Source organism: Hemitrygon akajei, chromosome 12, assembly GCF_048418815.1.
Source record: "Hemitrygon akajei chromosome 12, sHemAka1.3, whole genome shotgun sequence".
NCBI classification, from domain to species: Eukaryota; Metazoa; Chordata; class Chondrichthyes; order Myliobatiformes; family Dasyatidae; genus Hemitrygon; species Hemitrygon akajei.
This window is the reverse complement of record NC_133135.1, coordinates 71,429,823-71,449,603: the sequence shown is the minus strand read 5'-3', so window position 1 is coordinate 71,449,603 and position 19,781 is coordinate 71,429,823. Positions and strand designations below refer to the sequence as shown.

Below are 19,781 nucleotides of genomic sequence, written 5' to 3'. Positions count from 1 at the left end.
CTCGATTCGGCCTGTAAACCTCCTTCCGCACGTTGTGTTTAGTCGTGACTGGTGCCTAGGCCCCGTTGCTTCGAGTTAGGGTTATGGATGTGTTTTTCCAGTTGCTTGATTAACGGTTTACCAAAGCCAGTTGCCAAAGTGAGCAATAAACTTGGATGAATGAAGTTTAAGAACGTCCATTTGTTTAAGGTTCATTGTTCACACATCACATTTCCTCAGGTTATGCCCAGTGTCTCATATGGAGAATTGGTGCTTTATTTTAAGATCTTTTTCACCATCAGCCTCTTGACGATGTCATTAATGTTACCCACTGTTGAAATCAACATGTGATGATTCACTGCTTCCTGCCCCTAACCACTGTGAATAGGCTGGATATTAACACAATGATAATAATTGTCAAGGTAAAGTGAGCATTAGTATCCATGATATATTGGAATAGTAAACTTATATTGATGTTGGAATGCAATTTGCATTCCTGACAGTTCCTTACTCAGTTAATATTTTGTCCAATATTTTAATCTCTTTACTTCCTTTTCCAGTGGCACCTCAGATGGGAATTTCATTTGAAGTGCCAGTGAAAAATAAATTAGAAAGATTAGAAAATCTCATAAAATCTTGCCTGTTTCTCAGTTATATTAACTCATAATTGATCGTAATTCATTTTGGACATTTTAAGTAAACACTGTAGTGAACCCAATAGCTGTTCATGCCTTCTTGCAGAATCAGGTAACAATTTCATCATCAAATATCGTTTCTTTGCTAGACAAAATTCACCAAAATTCAGTCAATGAATTTTATCTTGAAGCAATTACATTTGATCTTTCTTTTCCACTGGGAATAGAAGTTACCTTGGACAGCAAAACATGTGTTCTGTTGAAGTTCAGGTCAATCGGCATATATGTATAGAAAATTGTCCATATTTCATTTTATTTTTCTCCTACAGCCAACACCTAATCTAAATAAAATAAATCCTGCTAACGTTGGTATGACAGTGATGTTTTATCAAATGTGACATTTCTTTCTGAGCCATATCACATTGTTCATTAAAATATTATAAATTGGAAGGATTTGGATCTTTCAGAGTTGCTCAGATGATCACATATGGATAGTAACATAATAATAACCCCAACTGTCAACAAATTAAAGCTCAATAATTTGTGATGGAATGTAGTCAAGAGGTACTATTCATCCTCTGTAACAAGGCCAAAATGTTGTTGAGTGTGACAGGCAGGTTATTTTACTCCATGCATGTTTGGTTCCAATTTTGAAGCCCTTCAATTTCACCCACAAGCAGAGTTCACCAGTATGCCTGCAGAAACAGTGATTGCTGGCATGCATCATTAAGTAAGACTTCCGTACCCCAAAGCAAGTTTAATGGCAGTGAGGACTGAGTAGCTCAATTCTGTCTTAATCCTGCCTGGAAGACAAAGTGTGATGTTCTAAATTTCATATAGGTTTGGCTGTATGAGGTACATATTCATGCAGTAAACTTTATGAGTGACAATGACCTCATGTCCTAGATTCTGCTGACTATACAGCTGAGTCACTGCTCCTTCTGGCGTCCACAAATACTCCATAAAATACTGAAATGTATAGGATGTAGAGTTACAATCGCTCCATTCCAAACAATATTTGAGATTACAATATTCACTTTATGAACGTATTAGGGAGTCACCTTCAGACATGAATCAAATTGGCTGTATTGTTAATATACCTATGTAAAACACAACACCTGTGCACTCAGAAGTAATTAGAACATTAGCAAGTTATAACTCAAAAGCAAAATACTAGAATTCCAAAGTAAAATACAAAATACTATGTAGCACCTGATTTTCACTGAACAATGGCAGATTCCCAGTAAAAGAAAAATAGTTTATCCTGTTGTTTATTGGTAACTGTTCCTGTGACCTGCTAAGTAATGCCATTCTCTGCTCTTTCCCCACGCAGCTGCCGCTCTGGCTGAATTTCTCCATTTTCATTGTGTTTCTTCTTCAGAGATCTAAAGTGAAGGATTCCATGATAATGGAACATGAACTGTGTTGACACACATTGCCAAACCTCATCCAGGCACCAATAAAAATACCTCACATTTATATACTTCTTTAAATCTTGCTTATTTTAATGTTGCCTTGAGTTCCATCCAAGGAACATGGATGAAAATGATCTCTGGATCTGTTGAACAGCCTTGCTGAACATTCTCTGGTCTCACTGCTGTGTATAAATTGAGATCACTTACTTTTATACATTTACAGATTAAAGTTTCACTTTATTTGTCACATGTATGCTGAAGCATCGAAACATGCAGTGAAATGCAACATTGCGTCAAAGACCAACACAGTCTGAGGATGTGTTGGCGGTGGGTGCAGCCTGAAATGGTTGCATTGCTTCCTGTACAAACATAGTCTGCCTACAACTTATTAGCCCTTTCTCATATGTTTGAACTTAATGAAATATTTAGGTGCTTGATGCAAAATTTGATTAACCAAACAATGACCTCAGCATGATTTAAATTATTTGTACTTAATTGTTGTTCAACTGGATGTGATGCCTCTTCTGTTTGATTGATGATCTTCCCTTCATTTTGCCTTGTTTACACCCGCATTCAATTTGACTGCAGAAGACTTGGACCTGAGTTGACAAGCTCAGTTGATGTCTGTGGACAACCATTTCCAAGGAGAATGATATCATCTATTCCCTCCCAGTTAATAGTGAAGTCCAGGCTGTGGTTTCTACCTCTGCAAGTGTGATGTTACTCCTTACACTTGCGTTTTACAAACAGATGACTCATACCTCACACTCACCAGCATAGCTCCACTATCAGTGACGACTTCATTCACAGCAGCTTCAAGTATATCCATAGTGGTGGCCAACTTTTTGATTTAAAGTTAAAATGGATATGAACCATAATCGAGTACCCACTATTTATTGCCTTTATCTGTTCTTTTCTCTATGATGGCAACATCATAGAGGATGTTAAGACACTGAGAAAATCATTTCATCCCCTTGTTAATCAGCAACTGTTTGTTCAAACTGCATAAATTCTGCTATTTTCCCCATTTTCACCTTAATTCTAAACACAGACAGCTGCAATTTAGGTGAACTTTTCCATTTTCATTATCCATATAGCTTTGAAAATGCAAGATATAAGTTACAGCAAATTAATGCAAAAAGTAAATATACTTTCTAATGCCAAATAAAGATAGGTTTGTAAGGAAAAGCTGACTTAACCACATTGAGATAGGAATAGCATCCCAACATGATATCTGCTGGTTAAAACTATCTTAAGTTCTTTTCCCTGATTTCATGAGGTTCTGTTTGGCTCTCTCTTTACAATGTGAATGAAAAGTTCTTTAGACCAATAAACAATATTATCTTACTCTTTTGTAGAATTTCCTACTGGCTTTCCTCTATGAAGTACTTTATCATATAAAATACTTCATGAAAGCTATAATTGGCTGAATTCTGCTGTGTGGCTAAGCATTTCCTGCTCTCACAAAACCAGATCAACTGTCCTCACTGCAGAAATCCAAAGGATATTGCTAGAGATCATTGTGTGCAGTTCTGGGCACTCTTTTATGGGAAGGACGTGTAAAGAGTAGAGAATAAGTATCCCAGGAATTTGCCTGGATTAGAGAGTAGGAAAAGTTGAACAAACTTGTCGTCTTCTCCCTAGAGCATTGGAGACTGAGGGAGACCTGAAGGAGGATTTTAAAACTGTGGGAGGTACAGATAAGTTAGACGGTCAGAATCATTTCCCCAAGATCGAAATGTGAAGCACCAGAGGACATGATATTATGGTTACAGGGTTGAAGTTTAAAGACAACATGAGCGGCAAGTTGTTTACACAGAGTGGTAGGTGCCTGGGAAGAGCTACCAGATGTAGTAGTGGGAGCAGGCAGTTCCATGCTGAGGAATAATCAGCTTCAATTGAAATCTGTGGACAACTGTATGCAATGAGAATTATATGAGGCATTCCTCTAGAGTTTGTAGTGAAGCCTATGCTTTTGTTTCTATCTATTCCGATATCATATGCATTATTCCTCTCACCTCTGTACTTCCAGCAGATCATTCAGCATTCACATCCACCAGCACAGCTTCATCATCAGTGCACACTTCAACTGTAGCAGGTTCAAGTGGGTTCATGGTGATAAAGGTGTTTTTATCAACATCTTTTATATTTAATTCCAAATCTTTACAAAGTGTATTGATGGTTCTTATTTTCCAATAAAGTCACCAAATTCAGTCCACCTCCAGGTACACTGACAATGGTCAGTGCTATCAAGCTTAGTTAGAGTGTGTTGCCTCTTCCTCTTAGAGGAGAATGCTGTAGAAACCACATGCCCTCAGTGATTTGGTGGAAAGTTACAGATTGATTGTAGAATCAAAGTGTATAGTAGTACTGAAGAACTCAATTTGATGAATCCATCAGCAGCTTATGTTAGTTTAAACTGTTTAAATAATCCCATACCTCTGCTCTTTCTCTTTGGTCACCTTGATTTCACAGAGGCAAAGGCAATTAAGGCTGAAATTATCTGTTTTCATGATCTGTGGTAATTAGGCAGAAGTCTAAAATGAAGGATTCCAAAAAGGATTCCAAAAAGTTATACAAATACTAATATCTTGCTTAATGTCAAAAAAGTACTTACATTAGGTTAATTCCATCAGATTGATAAAGAAGCAGTCATTGCAAAGGAACCCTAAACTGTTGGGGAACAATAATGTACCTTCTGGTTCAGTCTGAAATCCAGCCACTGGTTTCTGTGTGTTGTCCCTCACACTTTATCTCTTCCACTTTTCACACACACTCACAGGCATTGGACACCGGCAGTTACTGCTACATGCACAACAGGCTTCTGCAAGTCCACAGAGGCTTTTCAGTTTCAAATTAAAATGTGTAAGCAGTGCATACAATGTATTATTGTCCAAGTCTAAATTTCCTTCAAGGATATAAATTGGAGGCGTTTCTAGACAGTCTGGTTGTTGCTGAGAAGCACAGTTTTAGTGTATTGACAGCCATTTGTGGAGGAGAATGGTGTAAAAAAACTCCTTCCCACTCCGTAGTAAAGAGACTGTTGCAGTTCAGATATGGCACGCATTGCTCATCACACTTTTGTTCTTCCCGCAGATCAAACAGCACACACACTCACCAGCATGGCTTCACCATCAGTGACTTCTGCACCTGCAACAAGTTCAAGTAGGTCCACAGAGGTTCCCCAGTATTTTTTTTGATTTTTAATTAAAGTGTTTAAAAAAAAACAAATGGCTGCAATATATCATCTTTGAGGACGACGTGTCAAGTCATCCAACTCTTCTTGTTGGAAGCACAACTACAATGATGATACATTATGAATGAGAGTGGTCTTGTAACCTGGGTTTTGCTGAACATCGACAGCTCCCACTCAACAAGACTGAAAGCACCTCTGGTATTAATAAATACCCTGCTAAATGCAGAAACCTTTAGCTTATTGGCGGTCTTTCTCTGATCCTCTGCAGCTTGGGATTACTGGCTCTACGTGTAGGACCTCTAGAAATCCATTTTCAAATTTGACTTGAAGCAAATTGCCCACATTGTTATTGCACTGAATACCAATGCAAAGTCAGGATAACTACTTCTTCAGGAAGTTGCATATAAGTGCAAAGTAGTGTAGAAGGTGGAAATCTGAAGTAAGAGGAATTCACCATTTTCTTAGCTCATTAGGAAACAACCATGGAGAATTTTGTTGAAATAATGAATTTGATCATTTCTGATCTGCTCTCTGTCTGCCACATTCTCTGATATTAAACTGAAGGAACTTCTGACCAAAAACTTTGGGTTTCTCAGGAGAAATGATGCTTCAGGGTATTTTAAAATGCCGGAATTTAACTTAATTTAAAATTTAATATTTGTTCAACATGCATTTCATAATAGTATTTCTAGGCTTCAACCTTCATTGCATTCCTTGGAGCAATGATGGAAATATGATTAGATTACATTTTAACTTTTTATTTTGCTCTTTGTGTAGCCTCTTAACTGATTGGTTGATGCCCAAATTGTGCTTTCTACTGGTCAAACTCACATCAAATTCAGACTTATATCAGCAGGCTTACTCAGAACTAATCAGCTTCAGGTAAAGCCTGTGGACAACAGTTAGCAATGAGAATGATGTGGACGATTCCTGAAGAGTTAGACACTCGTTCCTATCTATTCAGGTATCCCATGCATTAATCCTCTCACATTTGATCTTCCTACAGGTCACTCCTCACTCACATTCACCAGCACAGCCTCTTCATCAGTGAACATCTTATTTATAGCAGGTTCAAGTAGTTCCATAGAAATGATCCTGCTTTTTATTTTTAAATCCCAGTCTTCAGGAACCATATGTGCAAAATGTATTGACATTCTTCTAAACCCTTAATATTACCTAATTCAGTCTTTCTCCAGATCCCATAGTCGGTGCTAACATGCTGAGTTGCCTTGCAGAGGAAAATACTGTACAAAGCACATGTCCTCAACAATTCAGTGGGATTTGATAATTACATAATTACTATAGAACCATAGAGAATAATATAGCATTGAAGAATTCAATTTATTGAATTAATCAGTTGTAGCTTTTTTGTTTAAGCTGTTTATATAACCCCAGTCCTCTGCTCTTTCTCTGTGGTAAGCTTAATTTCACAGAAAGAGCAGCAGTTCAAGTTGAATTTTTCCATATCTGTACTGCATTGACAGAAATCTAAAACAAAGGGTTCTAAAAGGGGTTGGGTTTTAAGGCACATGGATGTTAATATATTGGTTAATGTCAAACAAAGGTTTATGCAAGCTTGTGTAATAACATTGAAAAGCAAGTCATCTGAACCTTATTTTTTTTGGGGGGGTGGGGGAATAATACATCTGAAGATTTGGCCTGAAACCCAGCCTGTGGGTTGCATGTGTTGAGGTGTACCAGGCACTACTCCTCACATTTTAGTTTTTCACTCTTCAATCACACTCACAGGCGCTGGCCACCAACACTACTACATTCAGAACAGGTTCCTGATTATCCACAGAGACGCACGGGCTTTTCATCTTCAAAATCAAATGCATATTAAGTGCCCAGAACGTATTGCTTGTATCTAATTTCCCTTATAGGTGCAAATTAAAATCATTCCTAGGCTGTCTGTACTATGCTGAAAAGCACAGTTAAAGTGCATTGACAACCATTTGTAGTGGAGAACAGTGTAAATAACTCCTTCCCACTTTATAGTGCAGTGTTGGTTGTAGTTACTTCCTTTCTGGCTGTGGCATGCGTTACTCTTCAGTTTTCTGTTCTTTCAGGAGATCTCTCATCACTCACACCCACCAGCACGGCTCCACCAGCAGTAAATACTTCACCTGCAAAGGTTCCAATTAGGCCCATAGAGATATCACAGCTTTGTGTTTTTAAATCCTAATATTTATAAAACAAATGGCTGCAAACTATTGTCTGTATCAGATTTCCAGTGAAAAGCACCAAATTCAAACTATCTTTAGAAAGTTTTGTGACAAGCTGAATAAAACCACTTGCAAAGGGGAAATCTGAAAATCTATCCCGTTTTCCAGCAAAGACTGGGCTATTGTTTCTAGCTTTTCAGGTATGGTATTACATCTCACACTCATTTCCTTCCAACGGTGACTACTTCAATCACAACAGCCTCAAGTAAGTCTACCGATTACAACAGATCATGTCTGTAATGTTTTGATAAGATTTGATTTTCACAAAATGATGTCAGAATCAAAGTGAATTATTTTTGCTCAATCAAAAGATTAAATGATATTTTAAATGTAATCTTTCTTCTCACTCAACATGACCCTTTTTGGAGTTACTTAGACATTGTGAAGAAAATATTCTCTACATCACAATGCACAGAGAATACAAACGATTGAGACAAAATGTTCGGTATATTTATCTTTACTACATATGGCTTTTCTTGTTTGATCCACTTCTACATTGATAATACATTAGAAATAGCAGTGGTCTTGTTGTCTGCGTTCTGCTGAACATTTATAGCTTCCACTAAACAAGACCAATAGCATCTCTGGCGTCAACAAAAGCTCTATTAAATGCATAAGTCTTTAGGTTATCAGCAACTTTGGGACTACCATCTCTGCATGTGGAACCTCTGTAGAAATCCATTTTCAAACGTGACCTGAAGCAAATTGCATTGAATAACAGTTTAGGGTAACAAGATCGTCAGGAAGTTACATGTAACTGCAAAATAGTCCAGGTGATGAAAATCTGAAATAAGAAATATTCTGCTGATCAGGAGGCATCCACAGAGACTTTTGCTGAAGGATCAATGATTTAGATTATTTCTGATCCTGGCTGTGTCTGCAAAATTTCCTTACATTAAATTAAAGGAACTTCTGAAAAATAAGCCGTGGTAAACCTCTGTTAATGTGTTGCCTCACAGAGGAGAATGCTGTACAGTCCACAAGCCCTCATTATTTCAGCGGGATTTAATAATTACAAAATGAGTGTAAATTTTGAAAGGATAATACAGGGTGGAACTATATATTTTATAGAATCCATCAGTAGCTGCTGTTTGTTTCAGCTTTTTAAATCATCCCATTCCTCTGCTTGTTCCTAGTGCTCAATAAAACATCTGCATTTTGGGCTAAATCTTTGTTTACTTTTTCTGTCCTTTTTTTGGATGGGAACCATTTAAATTTGAGGTGCACAAACAACATCCTCTCATGGATGGGAACAAATCTCTGGAATTCTTTACCCCAGAGGGCTGAGAAAGTTAGATCTTTGGGGGTATTTACAGAGGAAGTAGATAACGTTTGTGAAATTGGGAAACAGAGAGCTGTGAAGTACTGACACAGAAGGGGACATGAGACTGAGGGAGACCAGCCAAGATCATATTGAATGGCTGGGGAGATTTAAGAACCCAAGCTACTAAATCCTGATCCTGCTATATTATGTTAAATGCCAACATTAAGAAGACTTCAACTTTATTCTTAATATATTTGATATAATTCTCTAACTGTATCCCAACCTTTATAATGGCCCATATGGAACAATCTCCAGGGGTTCCCAACCTGAGGTCCATGGACCCTTTGCTTAATGGTATTGGTCCATGGCATAAGAAAAGGCTGGGAACTCCTGATCAATATAGTTTTCTATATTGCCTGTTTTTACCTGTTGTCTTCTATCTGATTGGTTGATAACCTTTCTTTCCGTTTGATCTGCTCATCAAGGCTGTGGGTCCTCTCTTTGAAAATGCCCAACATAACAGCAAAAGGTCTGGTTCATGCTGATAATTCTTTAAAAGATGGAGGGCAACCATTTGTAAGAATACTGTTTGCCATTTCTTTATACTTTATAACAAAGCCTGAGTTATAACATTTGAATATTCAGTTGTGAGATGCATTAGAATTCTCGCTTTTGTTCTTTCAGGTTATCAGTCTACAAACACATTTACCAGCACGGCTCCAAGCACAGTCACACCAGGTTTAAGTATGTCTTGTCGGCAGATTGTCTCCATCCAATCAGCTGATGTTTGCTATCCAATTATTACTTTATTACACAGACCTTTTTTTCTGCTTGATTTTCCTTCCACTGCACTCTTGATGGGACAAAATCCATGTGTTTTCAAGGTAGCTGGTACTTAGTTTACCATGCAAAACTATGTTTATGTAATTCCTTTCAAAGAGTTTACAAGGATAAAGCAGAAGGTTTTATTAAACGAGTTTAAAGGAGACAGGAAATTGTAATTCCCAGTTTAGAGCTTCCACCAGGTTTCTAATTGATCATAACCATCAGTGACTGCTTTATTCACTCAATATATATGCATACTTTTTTTACTGCATCATTTCATCAATATTGATGGCTGAAGACCAGTACCATGAATATCCTTGTTAAATTATACCATTCTGAATGGCCTTTCACAGCATCCCTACTCTTTTGAGGCCACATTTATAATGGAAATGTTATATCATCCGCACCACTATAATCACCAGAATACTGGAATAAATAGATAAGGTCTCCACAAGGCCAAATCTGTATTAAATTTAGCTGAGAAAACTGCGTGTTACTACTTTCAATGATTCTATTTGGATTTCTAAGTGATTGTTGATAAAAATGCTTGTACATACAATTGTAATATATATTGCTGCTTAGGATTCAGTTTCTCCATTAGTTTCCAGCCTTTGTTCACAATTCAACCAAATGAAATTACTTTCAAAAGGCTTGCTTGCATAAATCTGGCCTTTCTACATGGTACACAGCATGGATTTGATGGATCTGAGCCATCATACTAATATTTCATTTTGGCTTTTATAGCTTTGGTGAGTGTTGGTCTTCCAGCCATTCACTCAGACAACTATTCATAGGGAGATTGGTGTAAGCCATTCTTTAACAGTTTATAGCAAAATTGAAGTGTTGGCAAGTGTATGGTCATGCACTTTGGTAGCAGAAACAAAACAATAGACTCCTTTTAAAATCGGCAGAAAATTCAAAAATGCAAGGTGCAAATGGCTGTGGGAGCCCTCGTGCAGGATTCCCTAAAGGCAAACTTGCAGATTGAGTCATTGATGAGGAACGCAAATTCAATGTTAGCATTTATATTGAGATGATTAGAACATAAAAGCAAGGATCTAATGCTGAGGATTTCTAAGGTATTAGTCAGACACCACTTGTTGCATTGTGAGCAACCTTAGACCCCTTATCTAAGGCTGCGTCCACACTAGACCAGGTATATCCATAACGGAAGCTTTTTCTCTTCGTTTTGACCCTCCGTTCACACTGAAACGGTGTTTTCCTTTCCCGAAAATGGAGCTTTTCTAAAACGCCCTCCAAAGTGTGTAAATTTGAAAATGCTGATTGTGCAGAGCAGTGTGGATGGGGTAACTGGAGATTTCTGAAAACGCTGTCATGACGTGCCAGAACAGATGCTAGCGGCAGTGCGGCATTTCATTTTCTTGAACGCAACCTAACAATTTCAGAACAGACGGCAACAAGCCTGAAGCCAGAAGAGTTAGAAATGTACTCACCAAATACTTTGACCCATAACTTACTGAATAAATAAGTATACTCACTTTGCCCTGTTTTCTGTCCTTGCTCATATGAAGGTGGTTTACCTATTTATGCAAGTACTTCTCTGACAGTAGATGTGTAACAGCCTAATGTAACATTGTATGGAAATACAAGTTAACACTGATGCAGACATGTTTTATACATTTAACAAGGTGCTTTGTTAATGCAACAGAGTTAGTCAGTTTTTCAATGTTTGTCGTCAGCAGGGTCATACTGTCCATGAACTCCTTGTCGGTTGCCTCCATACGCTCCAGTATTTGTTTTTTTTAGTTTTAAGTCCTCCTGCATGAGAGCCAACAGCTGTCTGTCATTTGGTAATTTCCTTTTAAGTTTTTCTAGTCTGTAACTGCATAATCGTGCACATTCACAGTGAGATTCTACATGAAACATGTTGCTTGTTTTCTGTAGATGTGTCCTGTGCATGCCCAGTAGGAGGAGATTTGCCCAAATACCCGTTTTAATGTGGACGGGGGTATTTTCAAAAACACTTGGTGTGGACGCCTATTGTTTTTATGCGAAACCGGCGTTTTCAAAATTATCCGGTCCAGTGTGGATGTAGCCTAAGAAAGTATGTGTTTACATTGGAGAGGGTTCAGAGTAGGTTCACCAGAATGATTTTGATAATGAAAGGGTTATCATCTGAGGAACGTTTCATGGCTCTATGACTGTACTCACCGAAATTTAGATGAATGAGGGGGGTATCTCATTAAGCTCAATCAAATTTTGAAAGGCCTACGTAGAGTAGATGTAGAGAGGATGTTTCCTATAGTGGGGATAGTCTTGAATAAAAGGGTACAGCTTCAGAAGAGAGGGACATGTGGTGGTGAATCTGTGGAATTCATTGCCACAGGCAGGTGTGGAGCCCTGTCATAGAGTGTATTTAAGGTGGAGATTGTAAGGTTCTTGATTAGTCAAGCCATAAAGATTACAGGGAGAAGGCAGAAGAATGGGGCTGAGAGGAAAAAGCATCAGCCATGATGAAATGGCGGAGCAGACTCAATGGGCCAAATGAATTAATTCTGCTCCTATATCTTATGGTCTTATGAAACGTCAGAGCAGATTTGATGGGCTAAATAGCCTAATTGTGCTCCTATCTCTTGTGGTCTATGGTCTTAGGCTGTAAGGCATGCAATATACTTCCCACTTTTTTTCTTCCGACAGAGCACTCAGCATTCACGGCCACTTGCATGGCTTCTCTATCAGTGAACACTATGTTAACAAATGGTTCAATATGTCCTCAGTGATAACCCAGTCTTACAGATTTAAAGCAATATGTTAAAATGCCACACGCCTAAAATGCATTGACAGCATCTGACTAATTTACAGGCAGCTAATTTAGTCTATTTCCATACAACTCTCTTTAGATAGATAGATAGATAGATAGATAGATACTTTATTCATCCCCATGGGGAAATTCAACTTTTTTCCAATGTCCCATACACTTGTTGTAGCAAAACTAATTACATACAATACTTAACTCAGTAAAAAAATATGATATGCATCTAAATCACTATCTCAAAAAGCATTAATAATAGCTTTTAAAAAGTTCTTAAGTCCTGGCGGTAGAATTGTAAAGCCTAATGGCATTGGGGAGTATTGACCTCTTCATCCTGTCTGAGGAGCATTGCATCGATAGTAACCTGTCGCTGAAACTGCTTCTCTGTCTCTGGATGGTGCTATGTAGAGGATGTTCAGAGTTATCCATAATTGACCGTAGCCTACTCAGCGTCCTTCGCTCAGCTACCGATGTTAAACTCTCCAGTGCCTTGCCCACGACAGAGCCCGCCTTCCTTACCAGCTTATTATGCAGACAAGCTCAGTTAAATCCTGTTGCTAACCATTTGGAAGGTGAATGGTGTAAGGCATTCTGTCTCAGTTCATAATGAAGCTGAGGATATGACTTCTATCTGTTTGGATGTTACATGCAACTCTGCTCACATTTCTGATTTTCCAGCAGATCACTCGTCACTCACACCCACTGGCACGGCTTCTTCAGCAGTGAATACTCCATCGGTATCAGTACCAGTATATGCCACAAAAGCTCTGAACGTTGGCAAGTTCTCTCTATGCAATTTAGGAATTTTCTCTGCCCTGTACTAATTGTAATCAATATATGCCATTAAATTTGTTAATTAAAATATTTCAATATTAACCTCACCATTTCCACTCCTCCCTTATGCTTTTATGTTGCTCATAACTTTGCCTGCAAACTTGCCCTTCAATTTCCCTCAACCTATTCCCTAGTTCAGTCTATAACCATCAGTGTTGTTATTGGTCACCATACTTTCACAGATCTATCAGAGCCTATGCTAATCTGCCTTATGCATCTCACACAATATTTGCTCTCCCATTTTAGTCATTTTAAATTCCTTACCATTCTCTTACTAATTTTCAGGCCAACATTTCCATACCTGCTTTCCCCTTTCTGAACATTTGGTCAGTTTTTCCTCCCCCTGACAAACTTCATTTAAATAGTTTCTAATGGCACCGGAAAATCTGTGAAGATTTTGATCCCAGCCTACTGAGATGCAACCCATTTGGCATATATATGTTTCAACTTCCCCAGACTGTTCTCAATATCCCAGTAGTCTAAAGCTCACTTTCCTGCACAATTTCTGCAACCATTCATTCATCTGTACAATGTTTCTATATCTGATTTCACTTGTCTACAAAATTCTGATGAATCCAATGACATCAATGTTCAGAATCCTGCTCATAATCTCTTTCTTATTGTTTGTCTACATCACCTTGTCCCATTTTCTATCTATACTGAATGCACTGATATGGGTCTTGACACCTGGCTATCAGCTGCACAGTGATACCATCAGGTTGGTGCCAAGGAGGCAACATGCTGTGCTTGAATCACGTCCATCTACCACAACTATCTCAACGAGCTATTGAAGTCCTGTCCATTCTTCTCCTTTTATTTGGAGTCAAGTTGCTCAAGGCTCTATTTTCTTGGTCCTGGCCTCACTTTACAGGAAAATCTATTGTCCTATCTGTATTCAGAATGAAGTATGATTCACGCTATGGAACTCAGAGCTTGAGCTAACCCACAGCTGACAACTCTTCGTACACCTGTGGCAGTTCATATTAGAAGATATACTCTGGTGTCCCAGGTGGTATAGGGCATGCATTTCATGGGACTGGTTATTTCTAATGATATATCCTTTCATGGCATGTATTTTCACTCACTGTTTTCTTTATCCCACAGATCACTCTTCAAGCACAAACACCAGCACGGCTTCATCAGTAACCACAACTAGTTCAAGTATGTCCATGTTCTAACTCTGGCATCAGTATTTATGTGTAGTACACACAAAATGCTGGGAGCCCCAGCAGGTCAGGCAGAATCAATGGAAATGAATGAACAGTCGAGGTTTCGGGTAGAAACATTTCTTCCAGCATTTTATACGTGTTGCTCTGGACTTCCAGCATCTGCAGAATCTCTTGTGTTTATCAGTATTGATATCTGATTTTTGCTACCAGTTTTGCATGCACTCCTCAATGAATTTACATCACCTCTTACATTTTTATACCACCCCTTTGCTGTTTTGATAATGTTTGCATCTCTACTTACCACATGACTGGAACGTCCTCTACATCCTCTGAGAATCACAGCATTGAAGAGGTGATACAAAAAATTAATTCTTTTTAGGCTAAATTGGCATTTGAGAATTTTTAAAAATAAATTTCTAGGTTTGCCAGATTGAATTATCTTTGTATTATATTCATTCTAAATAACTGATAATATAATGTTTGTAAGTATATTTTGGGCACAGACCATTGCTCTTCGTTTACATCCTGTAAATGGTGCATCAGCAATGACCTTCATTAAGCTTCATTTCTAGTTTCTTGCTTAGTAAAGCCATAAAGATTACAGGGAGAAGGCAGGAGATTGGGGCTGAGAGTGAAAAGGATGAAGCATGATGAAATGGTGGAGCAGACTCGATGGGCCAAATGAATTAATTTTCCTATTCTATCTTATGGTGATAGAAATATCAGAGCAGATTTGATGGGCTGAATAGCATCATTCTGCTGTTCTCTCTTGTTGCCTTATGGTCTTAGGCTGCACGGCCTGCACTGCTCTTCCCACTGTTTTTCTTCTGACAGATCATTCAGCACTTACACCCACTAGCAGGCTTCTTCATCAGTGAACATTACGTTAACAAATGTTTCAGTATGTCCACAGTGACATATTTACATATCTGTCTTACATATTTAAAGCAATATGTTAAAAAAGCCACATGCCAAAAATGCATTGACAGCACCTAACGTTAATTTAAAGGCAGCTAATTTAGTATATTACCATACAAGTTTTGCCATGCAGACAAGTTCAGTTAAATCCTGTTGATAACTATTTGGAAGGTGAATGGTGTAAGCCATTCCATCTCAGTTCATAGTGAAGCTGAGGATGTAACTTCTATCTGTTTGGATGTTGCATGCGTCTCTGCTCATATTTCTGATCTTCCAACAGATCACTCGTCACTCACACCCACCAGCACGTCTTCTTCAGCAGTGAATACTCCGTCGGTATCAGTATCAGTAAAAGCCATGGAAGCTGTGAACATTGGCATAATCATCAGTTCAACTTCTTCACTGCAAAATCTTTCTAACATCCCTTCACACAACTATGGTTGTCTATTGACCCATTATTGTCATCTCTCCATTTTTATAAGAGCCTTCGCTTATCTGCCTCATGCTTCTCACACAATTAAATGTTTGCTATTCCATTTTCATTGTTTTAAATTCCTTCTCAGTCTCTTACTAATTTTTAGGATAACATTTTCACGCCTGCTTTCTCCCTTCTGAACATCTGCTCAGTGTCTCCTTTCCTGAGAAACTCATTTAAATAGCTTCCAATGGCTCCAGAAAATTTGTGAAGATTTTGATCCCAGCCTACTGAGGTGCAATCATTTGGCATATATATGTTTGAACTTCCCTAGACTGTTTCCAATATCCCCATAGTCTACGTCACACATTCCTGCATCATTTCTACAACCATTCATTCATCTGTACTATGTTTCTATCTCTGTACTCACTTGTCTACACAATTATGATGAATCCAAAGATATCAATGTTTGAGATCCTGCTCATAATCTCTTTCTTATTGTCTCTCTACATTACCTTGTCCTATTTTCCACCAATACTGAAAGTACTGATATGGCTCTTGACACCTGGCTATCAACTGCTCATTGATACCATCATGTTGCTGCCAAGGAGGCAACATGCTGTTTTGAAATCATGTCCAACTACCACTACAATCTTATCGAGCTATTGAAGTGTTGTCCATTTCCCTCCCTTTATTTGAAATGAACTACTTTAGGCAGTATTTTTATTGCTCTGGTCTCACATTACAGGAGAAAGTATTGTCCCATCTGTATTCAGAATGGACTGCTGATTAGGGCTATGGATGCCCTTAAAGGACCTCCCAGCTTACCTGTCTTTTCAACTTTGCATATCTAGCAATCATCCGCAGCCACTCTGGCAGCTTCTTCTTGAGCTACGGGGTGGCTATATCCTGAAATGTGGTTACCAAGATATATTCCAGAGTGTACTTGGAGCTTGAGCTAACCCAGGGTTGACAACACTTCCTGCACCCGTGGCAGTTCAGAATAGAAGAAATACTCTGGTGTCCCACGTGGTGTACGGCATACATTTAATGGGACTGGGCATTTTTAATGCTATTTCCTTCTGTGGCATGTATTTTCACTCACTGTTTTCTTTATCTCACAGACAACTCTTCACTCACATACACCAGCACGGCTTCATCAGTAAATACAACCAGTCTAAGTATGTCCATGAATAGTTCTAACTCTGACATCAGTATTTCTGTGCAACACACTCAAAATGCTGGAGGAACACAGCAGCTCAGGCAGCATCTATAGGAATGAATGAACAGTCAAGGTTTCGGGTGGAAACCCTTCTTCCAGCATTTTATACGTGCTGCTCTGGACTTCCAGCATCTGCAGAATCACTTGTGCTTATCATTATTGGTAGCACACGGTATAAATCCTATCAATATTAACTTGGATGTGTTGGGGACTGAGGGGCTTGATTCATCTCATTAAGTTGTAACCAGTTGTTTGTCACGATGTTCAATTGGTCTTACTCTTGTGGACTTTCTCCATTTGTATCTTCTTACCAAACATGGGCAATTGAAGTTATTACCTCAAAGTAGTCAGCTGAAAAGTCACATTATGAAGAGGGCCTGTCCTTTCACGTCCTCCCTTCCTGACTTCCTGAGATGCTCAAAGTATGCCACAAATATCCTGAAGGTATTTTGATGAATATGCATTGGTTGAGCAATGAAAGCATTTCTGCTCACATCTATTCCCAGAGCATAAGCCTGAGGAGAAAACAAAGGAGGCACAGTGCTGGTCTCCATTCTGTTTGGATTTGTAAGTGATTGTTGATAAAATGTTTGTCATGCAGTTGTAATATATCTCGCTGCTCATGGTTTAGTTTCTCCATTAGATCACAGCCTCTGTCCATATTTCAACCAAATAATTACTGTTATTATTTTCAAAAGGCTTGCTTGCATGAAAACTAGCCTTTCTACATGGAGCAGAATGCATTTGATGGTTCTGAGCTATAATATTAATACTTCATTTCAGGTTACATAGCTTTAGTTAGTTGTGGTTTTCCAGCCAATCACTCAGACAACTATTGGTAAGGAGATTGGTGTAAGCCATTCTTTAACAGTTTATAGCAAAGCTCATTTTTGGGGAATGTACGGTCATGCACTTTGGTAGAAGAAATAAAAACATAGACTATTTTGTAAATAGACAGAAGATTCAACGATCTGAGGTGCAAATGGTCCGTGGGAGTCCCCGTGCAGGATTCCCTAAAGATAAACTTGCCGATAGAGTTATTGATGAGGAATGCAAATTTTATGTTAGCATTTGTTTTGCGAGGATTAGAATATAAAAGCAAGGATGTAAAGCTGAGGTTTCTAAGGCATCGATCAGACAACACGTGGTATTGTGAGTCAACCTTGGACCCATCATCTATGAAAGGATGTGCTTACATTGGAGAGGGTTTAGAGGAGGTTCACGAGAATGATTTTGAGAATGAAAGGATTATCCTATCGGCAGAGTTTCATGGCTCTGTGATGGTACTCTCTGAAGTTTAGAAGAATGTCTGGGGATCTTATTGAACTACCAAATTTTGAAAAGCCTATATAGAGTAGATGTAGAGAGGATGTTTCCTATAGTAGGGGTAGTCTTGAAACAAAGGGTACAGCATTACATTGAGAATGGAAATGAAGAGGAATTTCTTCAGCCATATGGTATTGAATCTGTGGAATTCTTTGCCTCTGACACGTGTGGAACTCAGGCATTGGGTACATTTAAGGTGGAGGATAGGTTCCTGATTAGTCAAGCCATAAAGATGAAATGGTGGAGCAGACTCAATGGGCTGAATAGATTAATTCTGCTCCGATATCATATGGTCTTACGAAATGTCGGAGCACATTGGATGGGCTGAATAGATTAATTCTGCTCCGATATCATATGGTCTTACGAAATGTCGGAGCACATTGGATGGGCTGAATAGATTAATTCTGCTCCGATATCATATGGTCTTACGAAATGTCGGAGCACATTGGATGGGCTGAATAGATTAATTCTGCTCCGATATCATATGGTCTTACGAAATGTCGGAGCACATTGGATGGGCTGAATAGATTAATTCTGCTCCTGTCTCTTGTTGCCTTTTGGTCTTAGGCTGTATGGCATGCACTATTCTTCCCACTTTTTTTCTTCCGACGGATCACCCGGCACTTACAGCCACTAGCACGGCTTCTTCATCAGTGAACACTACGTTAACAAATGGTTCAATATGCCCACAGTGATAACCCAGTCTTACATACTTAAAGCAATATTTAAAGGCAGCTAGTTTAGTCCATTACTAAATGACTTTCTCTATGCAGACAAGCTCAGTTAAATCCTGTTGCTAACCATTTGGAAGGTGAATGGTGTAAGGCATTCTGTCTCAGTTCATAATGAAGCTGAGGATGTGACTTCTATCTGTTTGGATGTTACATGCAACTCTGCTCACATTTCTGATTTTCCAGCAGATCACTCGTCACTCACACCCACTGGCACGGCTTCTTCAGCAGTGAATACTTTATCGGTATCAGTAAATGCCATGGAAGCTACTAATACTGGCAAGTTCTCTCCATGCAATTTAGGAATTTTGAGTGCTCTGTACTAATTGTAATGAAAATATGCCATTACTATTAGGTAATTAAAATGTTCCAATATTAACCTCACCATTTCCACTCCTCCTTTAAGTTTTTGTTGCCCATAATATTGCCCGTAAATTTGCTCTTCAACTTCCGTCAACGGTCTCACTCCCAGCATACTTATTTTCTATAGTTATCAGTTCAGTTTCCTCACCGATCAATTTTCTAACATTCCTTCTCACAACTATGGTTGTTTATTGACCCATTATTGTTATCTTTCCATCTTTATAGCCCCCTCTCCCCAGTTCACTCGAAAGTCTATAACAATCTGTGTAGTTCTTGATCAACATACTTCGACATGTCTATCAGAGCTGTCGTTTATCTGCCTCATGCTTCTCACACCATCAAATATTTGCTATTCCATTCTCATTGTTTTAAATTCCTTACCTGTCTCTTACTAATTTTCAGGCTAAAATTTTCATGCCTGCTTTCCCCTTTCTGAACATCTGCACAGTGTCTCCTTCCCCTGACAAACTCACTTCCATAGTTTCCAATGA

At 38.6% G+C, this 19,781-nt stretch overlaps 1 protein-coding gene across 34 annotated transcripts in view; it reads left to right on the top strand.

Moving 5' to 3' along the window:
• Nucleotides 1–19,781, top strand: part of ptprc (protein tyrosine phosphatase receptor type C) — a 226,768-nt gene that overhangs the window by 123,516 nt on the left and 83,471 nt on the right. For 10 of the 34 annotated variants that reach the window (XM_073063453.1, XM_073063473.1, XM_073063472.1 and 7 more), the window contains 4 exons: nucleotides 5,126–5,194; nucleotides 9,399–9,458; nucleotides 12,991–13,089; nucleotides 14,251–14,307. The exons of 7 other annotated variants lie outside the window; for them this stretch is intronic. In XM_073063453.1, the coding sequence (XP_072919554.1) occupies nucleotides 5,126–5,194; nucleotides 9,399–9,458; nucleotides 12,991–13,089; nucleotides 14,251–14,307 (285 nt within the window). The remainder of the gene's footprint in view (nucleotides 1–5,125; nucleotides 5,195–9,398; nucleotides 9,459–12,990; nucleotides 13,090–14,250; nucleotides 14,308–19,781) is intronic. 17 more of the 34 variants (XM_073063486.1, XM_073063483.1, XM_073063481.1 and 14 more) reach the window with 7 other exon arrangements.